A 19,201-nucleotide genomic window follows, 5' to 3' on the forward strand; every position below is an offset into this window, starting at 1 on the left:
GCACTGCGAGAGGGAGAGGTGTCACGGGAGGGAGAGGGAGGCGCCAGGGGCTAGGGTGCGGCTGCCCTCCCTTCCCCCACTATATATAGGACCCCTAGGGGGGCGCCGGCCCTAGGAGATTGAATCTCCAAGGGGGGCGGCCAAGGGGGGTGGAGTGCCCCCCAAGCCAAGTGGAGCGCCCCCCACCCCTAGGGTTTCCAACCCTAGGCGCAGGGCGACGCCCAAGGGGGCAACCCTCTAAGGGCTGGTTACCCTCCCACTTTAGCCCATGGGGCCCTCCGGGATAGGTGGCCCCACCCGGTGGACCCCCGGGACCCTTCCGGTGGTCCCGGTACAATACCGATTACCCCCGAAACCTTCCTGATGGCCGAAACTTGACTTCCTATATATAAATCTTCACCTCCGGACCATTCCGGAACTCCTCGTGACATCCGGGATCTCATTCGGGAGTCCGAACAACTTTCGGGTTACCGTATGCTAATATCTCAACAACCCTAGCGTCACCGAACCTTAAGTGTGTAGACCCTACGGCGAGAGACACGCAAACATGACCGAGACGACTCTCCGGTCAATAACCAACAGCGGGATCTGGATACCCATGTTGTCTCCCACATGCTCCTCGATGATCTCATCGGATGAACCACGATGTCGAGGATTCAATCAATCCCGTATACAATTCCCTTTGTCAATCGGTACGTTACTTGCCCGAGACTCGATCGTCGGTATCCCAATACCTCGTTCAATCTCGTTACCGGCAAGTCACTTTACTCGTGCCGTAATGCATGATCTCGTGATCAACCACTTGGTCACATTGAGCTCATTATGATGATGCATTACCGAGTGGGCCCAAAGATACCTCTCCATCATACGGGGTGAAAAATCCCAGTCTCGATTCGTGCCAACCCAACAAACACTTTCGGAGATACCCGTAGTGCACCTTTATAGTCACCCAGTTATGTTGTGACGTTTGGTACACCCAAAGCACTCCTACGGTATCCAGGAGTTGCACAATCTCATGGTCTAAGGAAATGATACTTGACATTCGGAAAAGCTATAGCAAATGAACTACACGATCTTTGAGCTATGCTTAGGATTGGGTCTTGTCCATCACATCATTCTCCTAATGATGTGATCCCATTATCAATGACACCCAATGTCCATAGTCAGGAAACCATGACTATCTTTTGATCAACGAGCTAGTCAACTAGAGGCTCACTAGGGACGTGTTGTGGTCTATGTATTCACACATGTATTACGATTTCCGGATAACACAATTATAGCATGAATAATAGACAATTATCATGAACAAAGAAATATAATAATAACCATTTTATTATTGCCTCTAGGGCATATTTCCAACAGTCTCCCACTTGCACTAGAGTCAATAGTCTAGTTACATTGTGATGAATCGAACACCCATAGAATCCTGGTGTTGATCATGTTTTGCTCTAGGGAGAGATTTAGTCAACGGATCTACCACATTCAGGTCCGTGTGTACTTTACAAATATCTATGTCTCCATTTTGAACACTTTCACGAATGGAGTTGAAGCGACGCTTGATATGCCTGGTCTTCCTGTGAAACCTGGGCTCCTTGGCAAGGGCAATAGCTCCAGTGTTGTCACAGAAGAGAGTCATCGGGCCCGACGCATTGGGTATGACTCCTAGGTCGGTAATGCGGTAATGAACTCCTTCACCCAGATTGCCTCTTGTGCTGCCTCCGAGGCTGCCATGTACTCCGCTTCACATGTAGATCCCGCCACAACGCTTTGCTTGCAACTGCACCAGCTTACTGCCCCACCATTCAAAATATACACGTATCCAGTTTGTGACTTAGAGTCATCCAGATATGTGTCGAAGCTAGCATCGACGTAACCCTTTACGACGAGCTCTTTGTCACCTCCATAAACAAGAAACATATCCTTAGTCCTCTTCAGGTACTTCAGGATATTCTTGACCGTTGTCCAGTGTTCCATGCCGGGATTACTTTGGTACCTTCCTACCAAACTTATGGCAAGGTTTACATCAGGTCTGGTACACAGCATAGCATACATGATAGACCCTATGGCCGGGGCATAGGGGACGGCACTCATCTTTTCTCTATCTTCTGCCGTGGTCGGGCATTGAGCCGTGCTCAATCTCGTACCTTGCAATACAGGCAAGAACCCCTTCTTTGACTGATCCATTTTGAACTTCTTCAATATCTTGTCAAGGTACGTACTCTGTGAAAGACCAATGAGGCGTCTCGATCTATCTCTATAGATCTTGATGCCTAATATATAAGCAGCTTCTCCAAGATCCTTCATTGAAAAACACTTTTTCAAGTAGGCCTTTATGCTTTCCAAGAATTCTATATCATTTCCCATCAACAATATGTCATCCACATACAATATGAGAAATGCTACAGAGCTCCCACTCACTTTCTTGTAAATGCAGGCTTCTCCATAAGTCTGCGTAAACCCAAACACTTTGATCATCTCATCAAAACGAATGTTCCAACTCCGAGATGCTTGCACCAGCCCATAAATTGAGCGTTGGAGCTTGCACACCTTGTCAGCATTCTTAGGATCGACAAAACCTTCCGGCTGCATCATATACAATTCTTCCTTAAGGAAACCATTAAGGAATGCCGTTTTGACGTCCATTTGCCATATCTCATAATCATAGAATGAGGCAATTGCTAACATGATTCGGACGGACTTCAGCTTCTCTACGGGTGAGAAAGTCTCATCGTAGTCAACCCCTTGAACTTGTCGATAACCCTTAGCGACAAGCCGAGCTTTATAGATGGTTACATTACCATCCGCGTCTGTCTTCTTCTTAAAGATCCATTTATTTTATATGGCTCGCCGATCATCGGGCAAGTCAGTCAAAGTCCATACTTCGTTTTCATACATGGATCCTATCTCAGATTTCATGGCTTCCAGCCATTTGTCGGAATCTGGGCCCGCCATCGCTTCTTCATAGTTCGAAGGTTCACCGTTGTCTAACAACATGATTTCCAAGACAGGGTTGCCATACCACTCTGGTGCGGAACGTGTCCTTGTGGACCTACGAAGTTCAGTAGCAACTTGATCTGAAGTTTCATGATCATCATCATTAACTTCCTCTCTAGTCGGTGCAGGCACCTCAGGAACAATTTCCAGAGCTGCGCCACTTACCGGTTCAAGAGGTAATACTTCATCAAGTTCTACTTTCCTCCCACTTATTTCTTTCGAGAGAAACTCTTTCTCTAGAAAGGATCCATTCTTGGCAACAAAGATCTTGCCTTCGGATCTGAGGTAGAAGGTATACCCAATAGTTTCTTTAGGGTATCCTATGAAGACGCATTTTTCCGACTTGGGTTCGAGCTTTTCAGGTTGAAGTTTCTTGACATAAGCATCGCATCCCCAAACTTTTAGAAACGATAGCTTAGGTTTCTTCCCAAACCATAATTCATACGGTGTCATCTCAATGGATTTCGACGGAGCCCTATTTAAAGTGAATGCGGCAGTCTCTAAAGCATAGCCCCAAAATGACAGCGGTAGATCGGTAAGAGACATCATAGATCGCACCATATCCAATAGAGTGCGATTACGACGTTCGGACACACCATTACGCTGAGGTGTTCCAGGCGGCATGAGTTGTGAAACTATTCCACATTTCCGTAAGTGTGTGCCAAATTCGTGACTCAAGTATTCTCCCCACGATCTGATCGCAAGAACTTGATTTTTCTGTCACGTTGATTCTCAGCCTCACTCTGAAATTCCTTGAACTTTTCAAAGGTCTCAGACTTGTGTTTAATTAAGTAGACATACCCATATCTACTCAAGTCATCAGTGAGGGTGAGAACATAACGATAGCCACCGCGAGCCTCAACGCTCATTGGACCGCACACATCAGTATGTATGATTTCCAATAAGTTGGTTGCTCGCTTCATTGTCCTGAGAACGGAGTCTTGGTCATTTTACCCATGAGGCATGGTTCGCACGTGTCAAATAATTCGTAATCAAGAGACTCCAAAAGTCCATCTGCATGGAGCTTCTTCATGCATTTGACACCTATGTGACCAAGGCGGCAGTGCCACAAGTATGTGGGGCTATCATTATCAACCTTACATCTTTTGGTATTCACACTATGAATATGTGTAACATTATGCTCGAGATTCATTAAGAATAAACCATTCACCAGCGGAGCATGACCATAAAACATATCTCTCATATAAATAGAACAACCATTATTCTCGGATTTAAATGAGTATCCATCTCGAATTAAACGAGATCCTGATACAATGTTCATGCTCAAAGCTGGCACTAAATAACAATTATTGAGGTTTAAAACTAATCCCGTAGGTAAATGTAGAGGCAGCGTGCCGACGGCGATCACATCGACCTTGGAACCATTCCCGACGTGCATCGTCACCTCGTCCTTCGCCAGTCTCCGCTTATTCCGCAGCTCCTGCTTTGAGTTACAAATGTGAGCAACCGCACCGGTATCAAATACCCAGGAGCTACTACGAGTACTGGTAAGGTACACATCAATTACATGTATATCATATACCTTTAGTGTTGCCGGCCTTCTTGTCCGCTAAGTATTTGGGGCAGTTCCGCTTCCAGCGACCACTTCCCTTGCAATAAAAACACTCAGTCTCAGGCTTGGGTCCATTCTTTGACTTCTTCCCGGCAGCTTGCTTACCGGGCGCGGCAACTCCCTTGCCGTCCTTCTTGAAGTTCTTTTTACCCTTTCCTTTCTTGAACTTAGTGGTTTTATTCACCATCAACACTTGATGTTCCTTTTTGATTTCTACCTCCGCTGATTTCTGCATTGAATATACCTCAGGAATGGTCTTTTCCATCCCCTGCATATTGAAGTTCATCACAAAGCTCTTGTAGCTCGGTGGAAGCGACTGAATGATTATGTCAATGACCGCGCCATCCGGGAGATTAACTCCCAGCTGAGTCAAGCGGTTATGCAACCCAGACATTTTGAGTATGTGCTCACTGACAGAACTATTTTCCTCCATCTTACAACTGAAGAACTTGCCAGAGACTTCATATCTCTCGACCCGGGCATGAGCTTGGAAAACCATTTTCAGCTCTTCGAACATCTCATATGCTCCGTGTTGCTCAAAACGCTTTTGGAGCCCCGGTTCTAAGCTGTAAAGCATGCCGCACTGAACGAGGAAGTAATCATCAGCACGTGACTGCCAAGAGTTCATAACTGCTTGTTTCTCTGGGATGGGTGCGTCACCTAGCGGTGCTTCTAGGACATAATCTTTCTTGGCAGCTATGAGGATGATCCTCAGGTTCCGAACCCAGTCCGTATAGTTGCTGCCATCATCTTTCAGCTTGGTTTTCTCTAGGAACGCGTTGAAGTTGAGGGCAACATTAGCGTGGGCCATTTGATCTACAAGACATAATGTAAAGATTTTAGACTAAGTTCATGATAATTAAGTTCATCTAATCAAATTATTCAATGAACTCCCACTCAAATAGACATCCCTCTAGTCATCTAAGTGAAACATGATCCGAGTCAACTAGGCCGTGTCCGATCATCACGCAAGACGGACTAGTCAACATCGGTGAACATCTTCATGTTGATCGTATCTTCTATGCGACTCATGCTCAACCTTTCGGTATTCCGTGTTCCGAGGCCATGTCTGTACATGCTAGGCTCGTCAAGTCAACCTAAGTGTATTGCGTGTGTAAATCTGGCTTACACCCGTTGTATTCGAATGTTAGAATCTATCACACCTGATCATCACGTGGTGCTTCAAAACAACGAACCTTCGCAACGGTGCACAGTTAGGGGGAACACTTTCTTGAAATTATTACGAGGGATCATCTTATTTAAGCTACCGTCGTTCTAAGCAAATAAGATGTAAAACATGATAAACATCACATGCAATCAAATAGTGACATGATATGGCCAATATCATTTGCTCCTTTTGATCTCCATCTTCGGGGCTCCATGATCATCGTTGTCACCGGCATGACACCATGATCTCCATCATCATGATCTCCATCATCGTGTCTTCTTGAAGTTGTCTCATCATCTATTACTTCTACTACTATGGCTAACGCTTTAGCAATAAAGTAAAGTAATTGCATGACGTTTATGTTGACTCGCAGGTCATAAATAAATTAAGACAACTCCTATGGCTCCTGCCAGTTGTCATACTCATCGACATGCAAGTCGTGATTCCTATTACAAGAACATGATCAATCTCATACATCACATATATCATTCATCACATCCTTTTGGCCATATCACATCACACGACACATGCTGTAAAAACAAGTTAGACGTCCTCTAATTGTTGTTGCAAGTTTTTACGTGGCTGCTATAGGTTTCTAGCAAGAACGTTTCTTACCTACGCCAAAACCACAACGTGATATGCCAATTTCTATTTACCCTTCATAAGGACCCTTTTCATCGAATCCGATCCGACTAAAGTGGGAGAGACAGGCACCCGCTAGCCACCTTATGCAACTAGTGCATGTCAGTCGGTGGAACCAGTCTCATGTAAGCGTACGTGTAAGGTCGGTCCGGGCCGCTTCATCCCACGATGCCGTCGAATCAAGATAAGACTAGTAACAGCAAGCAAATTGACAATATCGACGCCCACAACTGCTTTGTGTTCTACTCGTGCATCGAAACTACGCATAGACCTAGCTCATGATGCCACTGTTGTGGAACGTAGTAGAATTTTAAAATTTTCTACGCATCACCAAGATCAATCTATGGAGTCATCTAGCAACGAGGGAGAGAGGAGTGCATCTACATACCCTTGTAGATCGCGCGCGGAAGCCTTCAAGAGAACGGGGTTGGTGGGGTCGTACTCGTCGTGATCCAAATCACCGATGACCTAGCGCCGAACGGACGGCACCTCCGCGTTCAACACACGTACGGTTGGGAAGACGTCTCCTCCAACTTGATCCAGCAAGGGGGAAGGAGAGGTTGATGAAGATCCAGCAGCACAACGGCGTGGTGGTGGAAACTACGGCGATCTCGGCAGGGCTTCGCCGAGCACTGCGAGAGGGAGAGGTGTCACGGGAGGGAGAGGGAGGCGCCAGGGGCTAGGGTGCGGCTGACCTCCCTCCCCCCCCCCCCTATATATAGGACCCCTAGGGGGCGCCGGCCCTAGGAGATTGAATCTCCAAGGGAGGGCGGCGGCCAAGGTGGGTGGAGTGCCCCCCAAGCCAAGTGGGGCGCCCCCCACCCCTAGGGTTTCCAACCCTAGGCGCAGGGGGAGGCCCAAAGGGGCGCACTAGCCCACTAAGGGCTGGTTCCCCTCCCACTTTAGCCCATGGGGCCCTCCGAGATAGGTGGCCCCACCCGACGGACCCCCGGGACCCTTCCGGTGGTCCCGGTACAATACCGATTACCCCCGAAACCTTCCAGATGGCCGAAACTTGACTTCCTATATATAAATCTTCACCTCCGGACCATTCCGGAACTCCTCGTGACGTCCGGGATCTCATCCGGGACTCCGAACAACTTTCGGATTACCGTATGCTAATATCTCAACAACCCTAGCGTCACCGAACCTTAAGTGTGTAGACCCTACGGGTTCGGGAGACACGCAGACATGACCGAGACGACTCTCCGGTCAATAACCAATAGCGGGATCTGGATACCCATGTTGGCTCCCACATGCTCCTCGATGATCTCATCGGATGAACCACGATGTCGAGGATTCAATCAATCCCGTATACAATTCCCTTTGTCAATCGGTACGTTACTTGTCCGAGACTCGATCGTCGGTATCCCAATACCTCGCTCAATCTCGTTACAAGCAAGTCACTTTACTCGTGCCGTAATGCATGATCCCGTGATCAACCACTTGGTCACATTGAGCTCATTATGATGATGCATTACCGAGTGGGCCCAGAGATACCTCTCCGTCATACGGAGTGACAAATCCCAGTCTCGATTCGTGCCAACCCAACAGACACTTTCCGAGATACCCGTAGTGCACCTTTATAGTCACCCAGTTACGTTGTGATGTTTGGTACACCCAAAGCACTCCTACGGTATCCGGGAGTTGCACAATCTCATGGTCTAAGGAAATGATACTTGACATTCGGAAAAGCTATAGCAAATGAACTACACGATCTTTGAGCTATGCTTAGGATTGGGTCTTGTCCATCACATCATTCTCCTAATGATGTGATCCCGTTATCAATGACATCCAATGTCCATAGTCAGGAAACCATGACTATCTTTTGATCAACGAGCTAGTCAACTAGTGGCTCACTAGGGACGTGTTGTGGTCTATGTATTCACACATGTATTACGATTTCCGGATAACACAATTATAGCATGAATAATAGACAATTATCATGAACAAAGAAATATAATAATAACCATTTTATTATTGCCTCTAGGGCATATTTCCAACAGCAGCTGCCTGAGGGCGCCAAGATCCCGCGGAACGCGTGCGCGCGCAACTATGAGGTGCGGGACTCGCAGGGGGTGGTGTGGGTGTGGATGTCGCCGGCAAGCCCGCCGGACGCGAAGAAGCTGCCGTGGTTCGAGCCGTACGCGCCGGCGGGGTTCACGGACCTGTCCACGGTGCACGAGCTCCCCTACGACCACTCCATCCTGCTGGAGAACCTCATGGACCCGGCGCACGTGCCCATCTCGCACGACCGCACCGACTAGACGGCCAAGCGGGAGGACGTGCAGCCGCTGGCCTTCGAGGTCGCCGAGCGCACCGCCCGGGGCTTCGCCGGCCACTGGTGGCGCGAGCGCGCGCCGCACCTCCGCAACCTGCTCCGCTTCGAGGTGCCCTGCGTGCTCACCAACACGCTCGAGTTCGTGGACAAGGACGGCAGGGGCAGGGGAAGTCGATGCTGCTCGTCTGGTTCGGGTCCACGGCGAGGTCGCCGCTGCTGAGGGTGGTGCCGAGCTGGTACTTCCACCAGAACGCGTGCAAGGTGTTCGAGCAGGACATGGGGTTCCTATCGTCGCAGAACGAGGTGCTGCTCCGGGAGAAGGTGCCCACCAAGGAGCTCTACCTCAACCTCCGCTCCTCGGACACCTGGGTGGCCGATTACCGGCGGTGGATGGACAGGGCCGTCCACGGCATGCCCTACTACTTCGGCCACAGCACCATGTCGCCGCCGCCCGTGCCGGCCGCCGCCGGGATCTCCGCGTTATTCCCGGCCAAGGGCGGCTTCGGCACGCAGCACGGGCCCAACCCGACCAGCAGGTACTTCCGGCACGCCGTGCACTGCAAGGGGTGCAGGGATAGTGTCAACAGGTACACCGCCCTGAAGAAGGCCTTCGTCGTGCTCGCTGCGGTGGCGGCCGCCGCGGACGTCTTGGCGGCCATGGCTGACAAGCAAGGGCCGTCCTGCCGATTTTGCTAATCCGATTTTCCTAGGTTTCCGATTCCCAGGTTTGCCATCGGGGAGTCGATTCGCTGTATCCCTCTGCCCCGTGATTATTTCCTTCGTTCTCTTTCCTTCCTCTGCTTGTTGATGCTGTAAAGCCGTCGGCGTATATAAATTGCTGCCCAATGCTGGGATTGATTGCAAAGAATCGAGGTGGGACTATTTATTTTGATAACAAACCGTGTTTCGTCGCACAAGCTTACCAGCTCAGTTGGCCACAACCTTCGAGATGGAGGGCCTCTTGCGTGACTCAGTGGCACATAAGAAAAGGCCCAGCAGTGGAACAACGTGGCCCAATATAGGTGAGGTGCGTGCGTTGCGAAAGACGGAGCGAGGCAGAAACTCTACGAGCGTGGGTTGAAATTAGTACCACCTCGTGTATGTGTTTAAAATTCAAACTGAAAGAGTAAATTCACAGGAAGAAGCGTATTGTGACGGTGAACCCACGAAGTCAATCCGTGCTTTATTATTAGGGAAAGATTTCTTTGAACCCACCTCATGTTTTCTTCTGTTTGTGTCTATAAATTTTGGGTTTTCCTATGTGACATAGTTTTGCAGTCTTCCCATGGTTTTAGTTCATGTAGGAATCTAAGACTGGCGACATCCTAATTCCTTCATTCTTCCTATTCCTATGTTCCAAATGGTGCCTTATATGATAAATAAGCTTGTACTTCATCCGTCTCAGTGTATAGTGCATGTGTGTAGTTCTAGGTTGATAATTTAACTTGCTAAATATGTATTATATGTGATAATAATATATATTTAGAACTTACATTCGGTTAAGAATACAATGATTACTTTTAGTAAAATATAACATATATTTAGTTAGTCAAATTAATGATTTAGAACTACATGCACGCTCCATGCACTGAGACAGAGGGTGTATTGTTCATTGACCGTTGTGGAATGGTACACCGCAAATGATTGCCTGAAGAGGTTTCCTATGGCGGCCCCAACCGCTCGTTAAGCATCATGGTCCACGGTCCCGATCATTGCACACCCTATTAATTTCTCTATCCACCGACTGGATTCGTCGCGTCTAGTACCTCACATACCTTTGGGTTGTTGATGGAGAAATGCAACCTGCCACAATGTTAATAACAGTGCATGATATGTGAACACCCTTGACAACGCCATTCATCAAGTCAGGTCAAGATTTACATTAGTGTGTTTCCCAAGAAAATATCTGACCATCTTGAAAGGGTGATTCGTCGAAGAGGTCCTGGACGGGTTCCAAGCAAATATCTCTCGGTGGCTATCTTTGAACTTCTTTCCTCAAGTCACGAAGCGAATCTACAATGTCGGTGCTTAGGCTAGGCGCCTGGTTTCAATTCCGAGCCATTATGGACGAAACCTGGCTTCCGTCGATGCAAAAACTATCACCGTCCACTTGGCTTCTTTTTTCTCTGCATGCAGGCTATGCGCGCTATTGTGGACAATAAAAAAATCATTGATCCTATCAGGATCTTATACGTGGCTGCGTTTTTTCTGCGGGCACTTATTTCAGGGATAATTGATCAGGGTTGTTCTGAAAGCAAGTCAGTTGGTGCTTCGGAAAGTGAGTGCCAGAGGCTAATCACTGCTTTGTTCACAGAAGGGAAGAGAAAGATACTGGTAGCCCTGTGTTGGAGACGGAAGTGCTAGCCATGCATATAAGGACTCTAAACACCGAGGCTAAAGTAATTTTCAGGAAAAAAAATCCTCTAATGTCTCCACAAGCGTCTGAGCATTGGAGATGGCCTAACTTGGAACTAGAAGTTGGTCAGTTCTTGTTAATTGGAGGTCAGAATTGAAATATCTTTGCCATCTTAAATTCTTGTTTTGGTTCACAAATTTAAGGCCCGTCAGAAACAAATGAAAAAGGGTAGGATAGTATTTCTTCAAGAATTTTTATTTTGTTGACGTTTATAACAAAGGAATTTTTATCCTATATTCCTTCGAAAATCGTATGGAATTGAATGCCATAGGAATTTTGGAGGAAACAAAACATGAGGATCTATGTTTTCTTCTATTTTTGTCTATAATTTATGTTTTCTTATGTGACATCCAAAGGATAGTTTTGCAATTTTTTTGTGGTTTCAGTTCCTGTAGGAATCTAGGATACACGACATCTTAATTCCTCCTTCCTATTCCTATGTTCCAAACGGTGCCTTATATGATAAATAATCATGTATTGTTCATTGGACATGTGGAAAGGTATAGCACAAACGATTTACCGAATAGGTTTTCTATGGCGCCTCCCACCGCTTATTGATCATCATGAGACAGGTCCTAGATTATTGCACACCCCATTAATTTCTCTATCCATCGACATTATTTGCCACGTCTAGTACCTCCGGTACCTTTGGTCTATTGATGCAGTAATGCAAACAAGCACAATATTAATGACAATACATCGCGTGTGAAAACCCTTGACGACACCGCCAGTCAAGTCAAGATTTACATTAGTGCATGGCCCAAGAGACATATCGCCATCTTGAAAAGGCAATTCATCGAAGAGCTCCTGGAATCTGTTCTAGGCGAATGTCTTTCGGTGGCTATTCTAGTTTTTTCGTCAAGTTACTAACTTGCAACTAATAGCTAGTCAGTTATTATGAATTGGAGGTCAAAATTGAATACTTTTCCATTTACAATTCTTGTTTTGGTTCACAAATTTATGGCCCATTTGAAACAAAAGAAATGGGTAGGAAGTGTGCAGGATAGGGTTCCTTTAAAAAAACGGTGTCGGTTGTAACAAAGTAATTGTTATTCTATATTCCTTTGAAATTCCTATGAAATGTAATATGCCATAGGAATTTAAGAGGAAACCTAACATGAAGTCCAACCTCATATTTTCTTCTATTTGTGTCTACAATTGGTTCGTTTCCTGATGTGTCGCACAAACTATAGTTTTGCACTTTTTCCACGGTTTTAGTTCCTATTGGAATCTAGGATAGGTAACATCCTAATTCCTCCATTCTTCCTATTTCTATGTTTTGAATTCCTATGTTCCAAACAATGCCTTGTATGATAAGTAAGCTTGTTTTGTTCATTGGCCATGGAATGGTATAGCGCACATGATTGCTAGAAGGGGTTTCCTATGGCGCGCCAACCACTCATTAATCATCATGATCCAGGGTCCCAGATTATTGCACACCCCATTATGGCGGCCCCAACAGCTCGTTGATCATCATGAGCTAGGGTCCGAGATCATTACACACCCCATCAATCTCTCTTTCCACTAACATGATTTGTCGCATCTAGTACCTCCAGTACCGTTGAGTTGTTGATGTAGAAATGCAACCGGCCACAATGTTAATAGCAGTGCACAATGTGTGAACACCCTTGACAACACTGTTGTCCAAGTCAAGTGAAAGATTTACATTGGCGTGTTTCTCAAGAAAACATCTCTTGAAAGGGTTATTACCGGAAAAGGCTTTTGCCCCGCTTTATAAATAAAGCAAGCCACCACAGCCAAGGAGTACAATAAGGTTCACACCCACACACACAAACATGGAACAACAGTGATGAGAAGTACTAGGTTCTGCCGAGGGCACAACTCAACAAGCCCAAAACATAAAAAACAAGGCCAAGCCTCAGGCAGGCCAAAGACTACATGATCTAATCCGGCTCTGGGGTGGTGGAGGTAGCGGCGGCGCCAAGCGGATGGCCAATGCACGGAGGGTCGCGATGATGTTGTTGACGGCGTCAAGATCCTGGGAACGGCTAAGTGGCCGCCAAAACTGCAAGTAACCACACATTTTGAAAATTGCGTCAGTCGATTGTCGAAGGGGAACGCGTTGAATCACGAGTTTGTTGCGAATCGTCCACGGCGTCCACGCAAGGACCCCAATCACCAACCACCTAATGTGGTGGCCAGGCTGGGGCGAAGCCTGAACCTCGGCGAAGAGGTCCAGGAAGTTGGTGTTGCACCAGCGACCACCGACCGCTTTGCGGAGGCAACTCCACAAGAATTGGGCAGAGACACCGGAGAAGAAGATATGATTGGAATCCTCGAGCATCCCGCACAGGGGGCACATCCCATCTCCGGGGCCATTACGTTTCAGCACCTCGACTCCAGAAGGAACCCGCCCACGGATCCACTGCCAGAGGAAGATCCTGATCTTAAGGGGAAGTTTGATTTCCCAGATCAATATAAGAGGTTCCAGGGTGGGGGAGGGAGCGATAGCCCTGTAAAGGGACTTGGTGGAGAAGTTGCCCTAAGGCTCTAAGTGCCATGAAACAGGTCCTGGGGTTGCGTGAGATCCAGCTCATGCAGAGCAACGGTGTCTAGGAGCTCATGCCACGCGTTAACTTCTGGGGGCCCGAAGAGCTGCCTGAAGGCGAGGTGCCCTAAGTCAATAAGGGCCGCCTCGACGGAGACCCGAGGATCCACAGCGATGGCGAACAAGTCCGGGAAGCGGGAGGCAAAGAGGGCATCGCCCGCCCACCTATCGAACCAGAATAGGGTACTAGAGCCTGAGCCAACCGCAATGGAGGTCCCGATCCAGAGTACAGGTAGCAGTTGTATCACGGATTGCCAGAACTGGGAGCCACCGGACCGTTGGCAGAAAGCAAGGGGTTGGCCGTGAAGATATTTATTCCGGATAAGCTGCAGCCAAAGACCAACCTCACCATTGGAGATCCGCCAAAGCCATCAAGCAAGGAGGGCGATGTTCATGCGTTTGGAGGACATAATCCCGAGGCCACCTTGGTCACGAGGCTTGCAAATCTCCGACCACCGAACCATGTGGTATTTTTGCTTGTCGCCCTCTCGAGCCCAGAAAAAGCGGGCTTGGATCGTGCCAATCTCATGGTGCAGAGTCTTGTGCAGGCTATAGAAACTCATAATGAACAACAAGAGGCTGGACAGGTTGGAGTTTATGAGGATGGTCCGCGCCACCTTTGAAAACCATCTCCCCTGCCAGGGCTCAATGCGGTGTTAAAGTTTGAGCACCAAGGGCCTTAAATCAGCAACAGTAAGGCGGGAGTCACTAATGGGGATCCCCAAGTAGGTGATGGGAAAGAACCCAAAGGGCAATTAAGCCGGTTGGCAATGCTTTGACTCTCCTCGGGAGAATAGCCTAAGACCATGACCTGGCTTTTGTCGAAGTTAATCTTGAGACCCGACAAGTACTGAAAGCATAGGAGAAGGAACTTGAGGTTCGTGATATCATTCGCGGTGCCTTCTACCATAATACTGGTGTTATTCGTCGAAGAGGTTCTGGAACCAGTATCAAGCAAATGTCTCTGGGTGGGTATAATAAAAATATTCCTCGAGTCACGAATCTAGCTTTCGTCGACGCTAAACTATCGCCAGGCGCTCGGTCATTTTCCCCCTCCAGATGCAGGCTACGAGCGCTATTGTGGACCCTAACAAAAATCAATGATCCTGCATGTGGCTGCGTGTTTTCTGCGGACGCTTGGTAGCCCTGCGTTGCAGAGGGAAGCGCTGGCCAGCTTTCCATATTTCTCTTGTGGCGCTTGTTGATAAGGACTCTAAACACCGACTCTAAAGTAATATTTTTGAAGAAAAAATCCTCTAAAGTCTACACAAGCGTACGAGCATTGGAGATGGCTTAACTTGCAACTAGCAGTCGGTCAGTTGTTGCTAATGGGAGTTTACAAATATAATATCTATGTCATTTTACAACTTTAAGGCCCGTCCGAAATAAAGGAAAAGGGATAGGAATTATGTAGAATAGGATTCCTTCATGAGATTTTCTTCTGCTGTTGTTTGTAAAAAAAAGGAATTGTTATTCTATGTTCCTTTTAAATCCCTATGGATTGGACTATGCCATAGGAATTTTGGAATAAACTAAACATGAGGTCCTACCTCTCATGTTTTCTTCTGTTAGTGTCTATAATTTTCGTGTTTTCCTATGTGACATCCAAAGGATAGTTTTGCAGTTTTTTTGTGATTTTAGTTCCTGTAGGAATCTAGGATAGGCAACATCCTAATTCCCCGCTCTTCCTATTCCTATGTTTCAAAAGGTGACGTATATGATAAAAAAAAAGCTTATACTGTTCATTGAACATGTGAAATGGTATAGCACACTGCCGAAGAGGTTTTCTATGGCAGCCCCAACTGCTCTTTGATCATCATGAGCCAGGTCCCAGATCATTGCACACCCCATTAATTTCTCTATCCACCAACATGATTTATCCCATTGGTACCTCGGGTACCTTTGGGTTGTTCGTGGAGAAATGCAACCGGCCACAATGTTAACTAGATGACACCCTAGAGTACCTTTGGGTTGTTCATGCAGAAATGTAACCGGCCACAATGTAAACTAGATGACACCATGTGAGGATATCAGAAATGCTTTGAGCCTGTTAAACTGCAGCGCCGATTTAATGATCGTCACCATCACAAAGGACATCCAGCTGGCTAAAGAATATTGCTATCCACCGCGGGAACCTATAGACTATTCTCTTCCTGGCCTCTACCATGACACGGTGCTCAAGCTTACTAGCCAGCAGAAATCTGAAAACAACTACTGCCCCCAAATTTTGCATGATATCTTGTATGAGTGTGAACCACATGAATTCTGCATGAAGATCTTCACTCATGCTTTCTATGCTAACTCCAAGAGGAGCAACGAGGAGCTACTCAAGCTGCGCAACACCCTGCGGACTTTGCCAGAAACAACATTCAACAGCATCACTAAGGTGATGTTCAAGTTTTCTTACAGTGATCTGGCTAAAGAATACAAATCTTGCTTGCTGCACCTAGCTATATTCTCTCCCGGACAAAAGATCAGGCGGTCAACCTTGATTGCACGGTGGGTTGCAGAAGGACTGACATACAAGGAAGATTGGCCCAGTTCTGTGCGTCAGGCCAACCAATGTTTTGACACACTTGTTGGCCGGTGCCTTGTTTATCCTGCTGATATTGGTATCACAGGAAATGTAAAGAGTTGTGTCGTAGGTGATCTAATTCATGGATTCATTACCACAATTGCTAGAAAACAACACATTGTGGAGACATGCCTGTCACATCACTTGGCTCGCCACTTCTCCATTTTCAATGATCTACAACTCCGCAGCTCTGATAGAATTGACAAATTCTTCGAGGGGCTCTCTAAATCATCTCAAGTATCCCTGCTCAAGGTGCTAGATCTAGAAGGTTGTCAGTGTTTTCTTGGGAAGAACCAGCAGTACCTCAAGGACATCTGCAGCAAGATGTTACTGCTCAAGTATTTGAGCCTGAGGAAAACAAATATTACCCGGCTACCCAGTGAAATTAACAACCTCCATGAGCTAGAGGTACTGGATATCCGAGAAACTAGGATGCCTGCACATCCAACAACAAATATCCTGCTCTTGAAGCTGAAGCGTCTGCTTGCTGGTCACATTGATCTGAATTCAAGCAATTTTCGCTATGGTGTCCGGATTCCTCGTAGGATCGGCAAAATGGTAAACATGGAGGTACTATCTGAGGTCAAGGCCTGGCAGAGTAATGATTTAAAAGATATTGGAAAGCTATGGCAGCTGAGGAAGCTAGGTGTGGTTATTCAAGATAAGGATGATCACCTCAGGAATTTGCTTCAGACGATCAGTGACCTACATGAGTGCCTCTGTTCTCTGTCAATCACTGCTATTCCCATAACCACACCACACGAGGGTACTCCTTCCAGTGCAGAGTTACCATATGGCATTGGCTCTATGTTGGAAAACCATTTCAAGATTCTTGAGAGTCTAAGCATCAGGGGAGCCACACAGAAGGGGCGTCTTCTTCCATTGTTCATAAAAGGTGATAAAAACAAACTTGTCAAGGTAACTCTATGTCACACTCTGCTGAGCCAAGATGATCTGAAACTCCTTGCCAAGCTGCCCAAGTTACAGTGTCTCAGGCTCCAACACATTGTATGCACCGAGCACATGCTGAACTTCAAGGACAGTGAATTCAGATGCCTCAAGCTCCTTGTTGTTGAGGGCTCGGACTTGACTAATGTCACTTTTGAGGATGGTGCAGCCAGTGAGCTCGAGAAGATGGTTTTGTCTATCACCAGCATATGTTCTATTTCTGGAGTTGACTATCTTACAAATTTGAAAGAGCTTGAGTTAAACAGCAGCTTCTGCGGCAGTTTGCTGTCATCATTTGACAATGCCAAACAGATAGCCAAGCTGACTCTTTGTGGTACATTGCTAGAGGTAGCTGCTCTACAACTGCTCACCAAGAAACCAAACATACGCTGTCTGGTGCTCTTGGACAAGTCTTTTGGTGGAACACAGAATGAGATTACATTAGAAAAAGATGAGTTCTTATGGCTCAATCTCCTTGTTGTTGACTGCTCGACCATCACCAAGATTGTCTTCAACAGAGGGTCTGCTTCTAGGCTCGAGAAGATTGCCTGGTCATCTTCCACATCTCTCTCCGGCATCGACAAACTTTCCCGATTGAAGGAGCTCGAGTACAAGGGTGAGCATGTCCCTCCTGAGGTGAGAGAGGCCATTGAAAACCATAAAAACAAGCCCAGTCTTAAACTCAATGGACCAGAAACTCAAGACTAAGCAAAAAGGAGATGAAGAAGAGGATCACGACGATGCTGCAAGATTCTCTTTCTGCTGGAAGAAACAGGTTTGATGCCGGAAGGGCCTCTCCATTGATCGCATGGTGTGGTTTGCGTGTGCTAGTGTGGATTGCAATCTGTTCTTCTTGTCTGTTGATTTTTTTCTGTTGTGTGTTTATGTTCTGCGTGCATTACAGCTTAAGTATGTCCGTTTAATTGCTCTACATGAGTGCCCTAGTGGCTCCGATTGAGCATAAACAGTTGTATCTATGCTTGGATTTGAATTTGTGTGGCTTTCCTCTGTATCAAACATCGTATGCATTCGTGTACAGTATCATGTAATAAGGTGTGATGATTGTGGACACATTTGACTTCTTATGAATGCACAGTGTGATATCAGTATGCTTTGGTTGGGTTTCTACAACTCAAAGATGAACTGGTGTGGTGTGTGTCATGATATAGTTACCTGTAATGTAGGCATCCGTTTCTGCAAACCAGCTGAGTAGTTCTTGCAGTAATGCCTGATGATGTACTTGAAGCAGAACTTTGTGCAGATTAAGCATGTGTGATCCACAATCTGTCTGCAGCACCTGATTGCCAGGCAAGCACTAGCGCCACAGGAATAATGGAAACTGTTTTCAGCTGTATATTGGCGTGCATTTGGTTGGTAGCTCGCGTAGTTTCTCCCGTTGTTTGCTGGTGGAGAAGCCAGTACGTATAGTTCATGATATAAAACTCAGTCAGACAGGGCACCTCGTCACCCAATTTTGACCCCTTGGATCAGAACCTGACGGTGGAATACACAGTGAGAAGTGATCCGTTAGGCTGTGACGTATCTATTGTAGTCATCTATCCGGAAATCCATCTACCACAATTCATTCAGAAAAAGAACTTGTATAACGATCTACATGGGTGCATAGGAGCATAAGACCTTCAGAAAAGTTCAGAAACTTGCATAACAATCGTCACTTCCTAATGCAAGAAATTAAATCGAAGCATAAGACCTGCAGAGACAGAAGAACGCGTATTATCGAGGCATCCACAAGGAAAATCATCAAGAAGATGTAGTCTCTGCTGCTCTAATTCCTCTTTCAGATAAGCAGATCGGAAGGAGTTGGAGGAGGCGCAGCGCCCCCGCCTTACCTCGAATCCGTGAACAACGACGAGCCGCAAAACACGACACTGACGACGGCTTTGTCCTTCCACTTCGTTGGTACTGGGCGGTCTTTCCGGTTTCGAACGAGGCCGCGACAGAGGAGGCCACGGGGAGGGTCCAGTCGCCGAGCGTGGAAGAGGAAGACGGAGAAGAGGGTGGGGGGATGCGGAGG

The 19,201-nt window shown here is 46.9% G+C and overlaps 1 protein-coding gene, 1 long non-coding RNA gene and 1 pseudogene across 2 annotated transcripts; 2 read left to right on the forward strand and 1 right to left on the reverse strand.

The window, feature by feature from the left end:
• The first annotated feature begins 8,386 nt into the window (after positions 1–8,386).
• On the forward strand, positions 8,387–9,354 carry LOC125547135 (annotated as a pseudogene).
• Positions 9,355–12,712: 3,358 nt separating this feature from the next.
• On the reverse strand, positions 12,713–19,201 carry LOC125545805. Its single transcript, XR_007300262.1, has 4 exons — positions 19,017–19,201; positions 18,805–18,877; positions 18,340–18,660; positions 12,713–13,100 (listed from the first exon to the last, which is right to left on the reverse strand). It is a non-coding gene; the product is annotated as an uncharacterized LOC125545805 (long non-coding RNA).
• LOC125545804 (disease resistance protein PIK6-NP-like) lies at positions 14,963–18,272 on the forward strand. The gene has a single exon (XM_048709841.1). The coding sequence runs from the start codon at positions 15,655–15,657 to the stop codon at positions 17,872–17,874; it is 2,220 nt and encodes a 739-aa protein (XP_048565798.1). The 5' UTR covers positions 14,963–15,654; the 3' UTR covers positions 17,875–18,272.

This window comes from Triticum urartu, chromosome 3 (assembly GCF_003073215.2).
Source record: "Triticum urartu cultivar G1812 chromosome 3, Tu2.1, whole genome shotgun sequence".
Taxonomy (NCBI): Eukaryota; Viridiplantae; Streptophyta; class Magnoliopsida; order Poales; family Poaceae; genus Triticum; species Triticum urartu.

Bases quoted from the DNA above. Each gene is read 5' to 3' on its own strand.
- LOC125545804 (XM_048709841.1), top strand. From the start codon at position 15,655: ATGACACCATGTGAGGATATCAGAAATGCTTTGAGCCTGTTAAACTGC.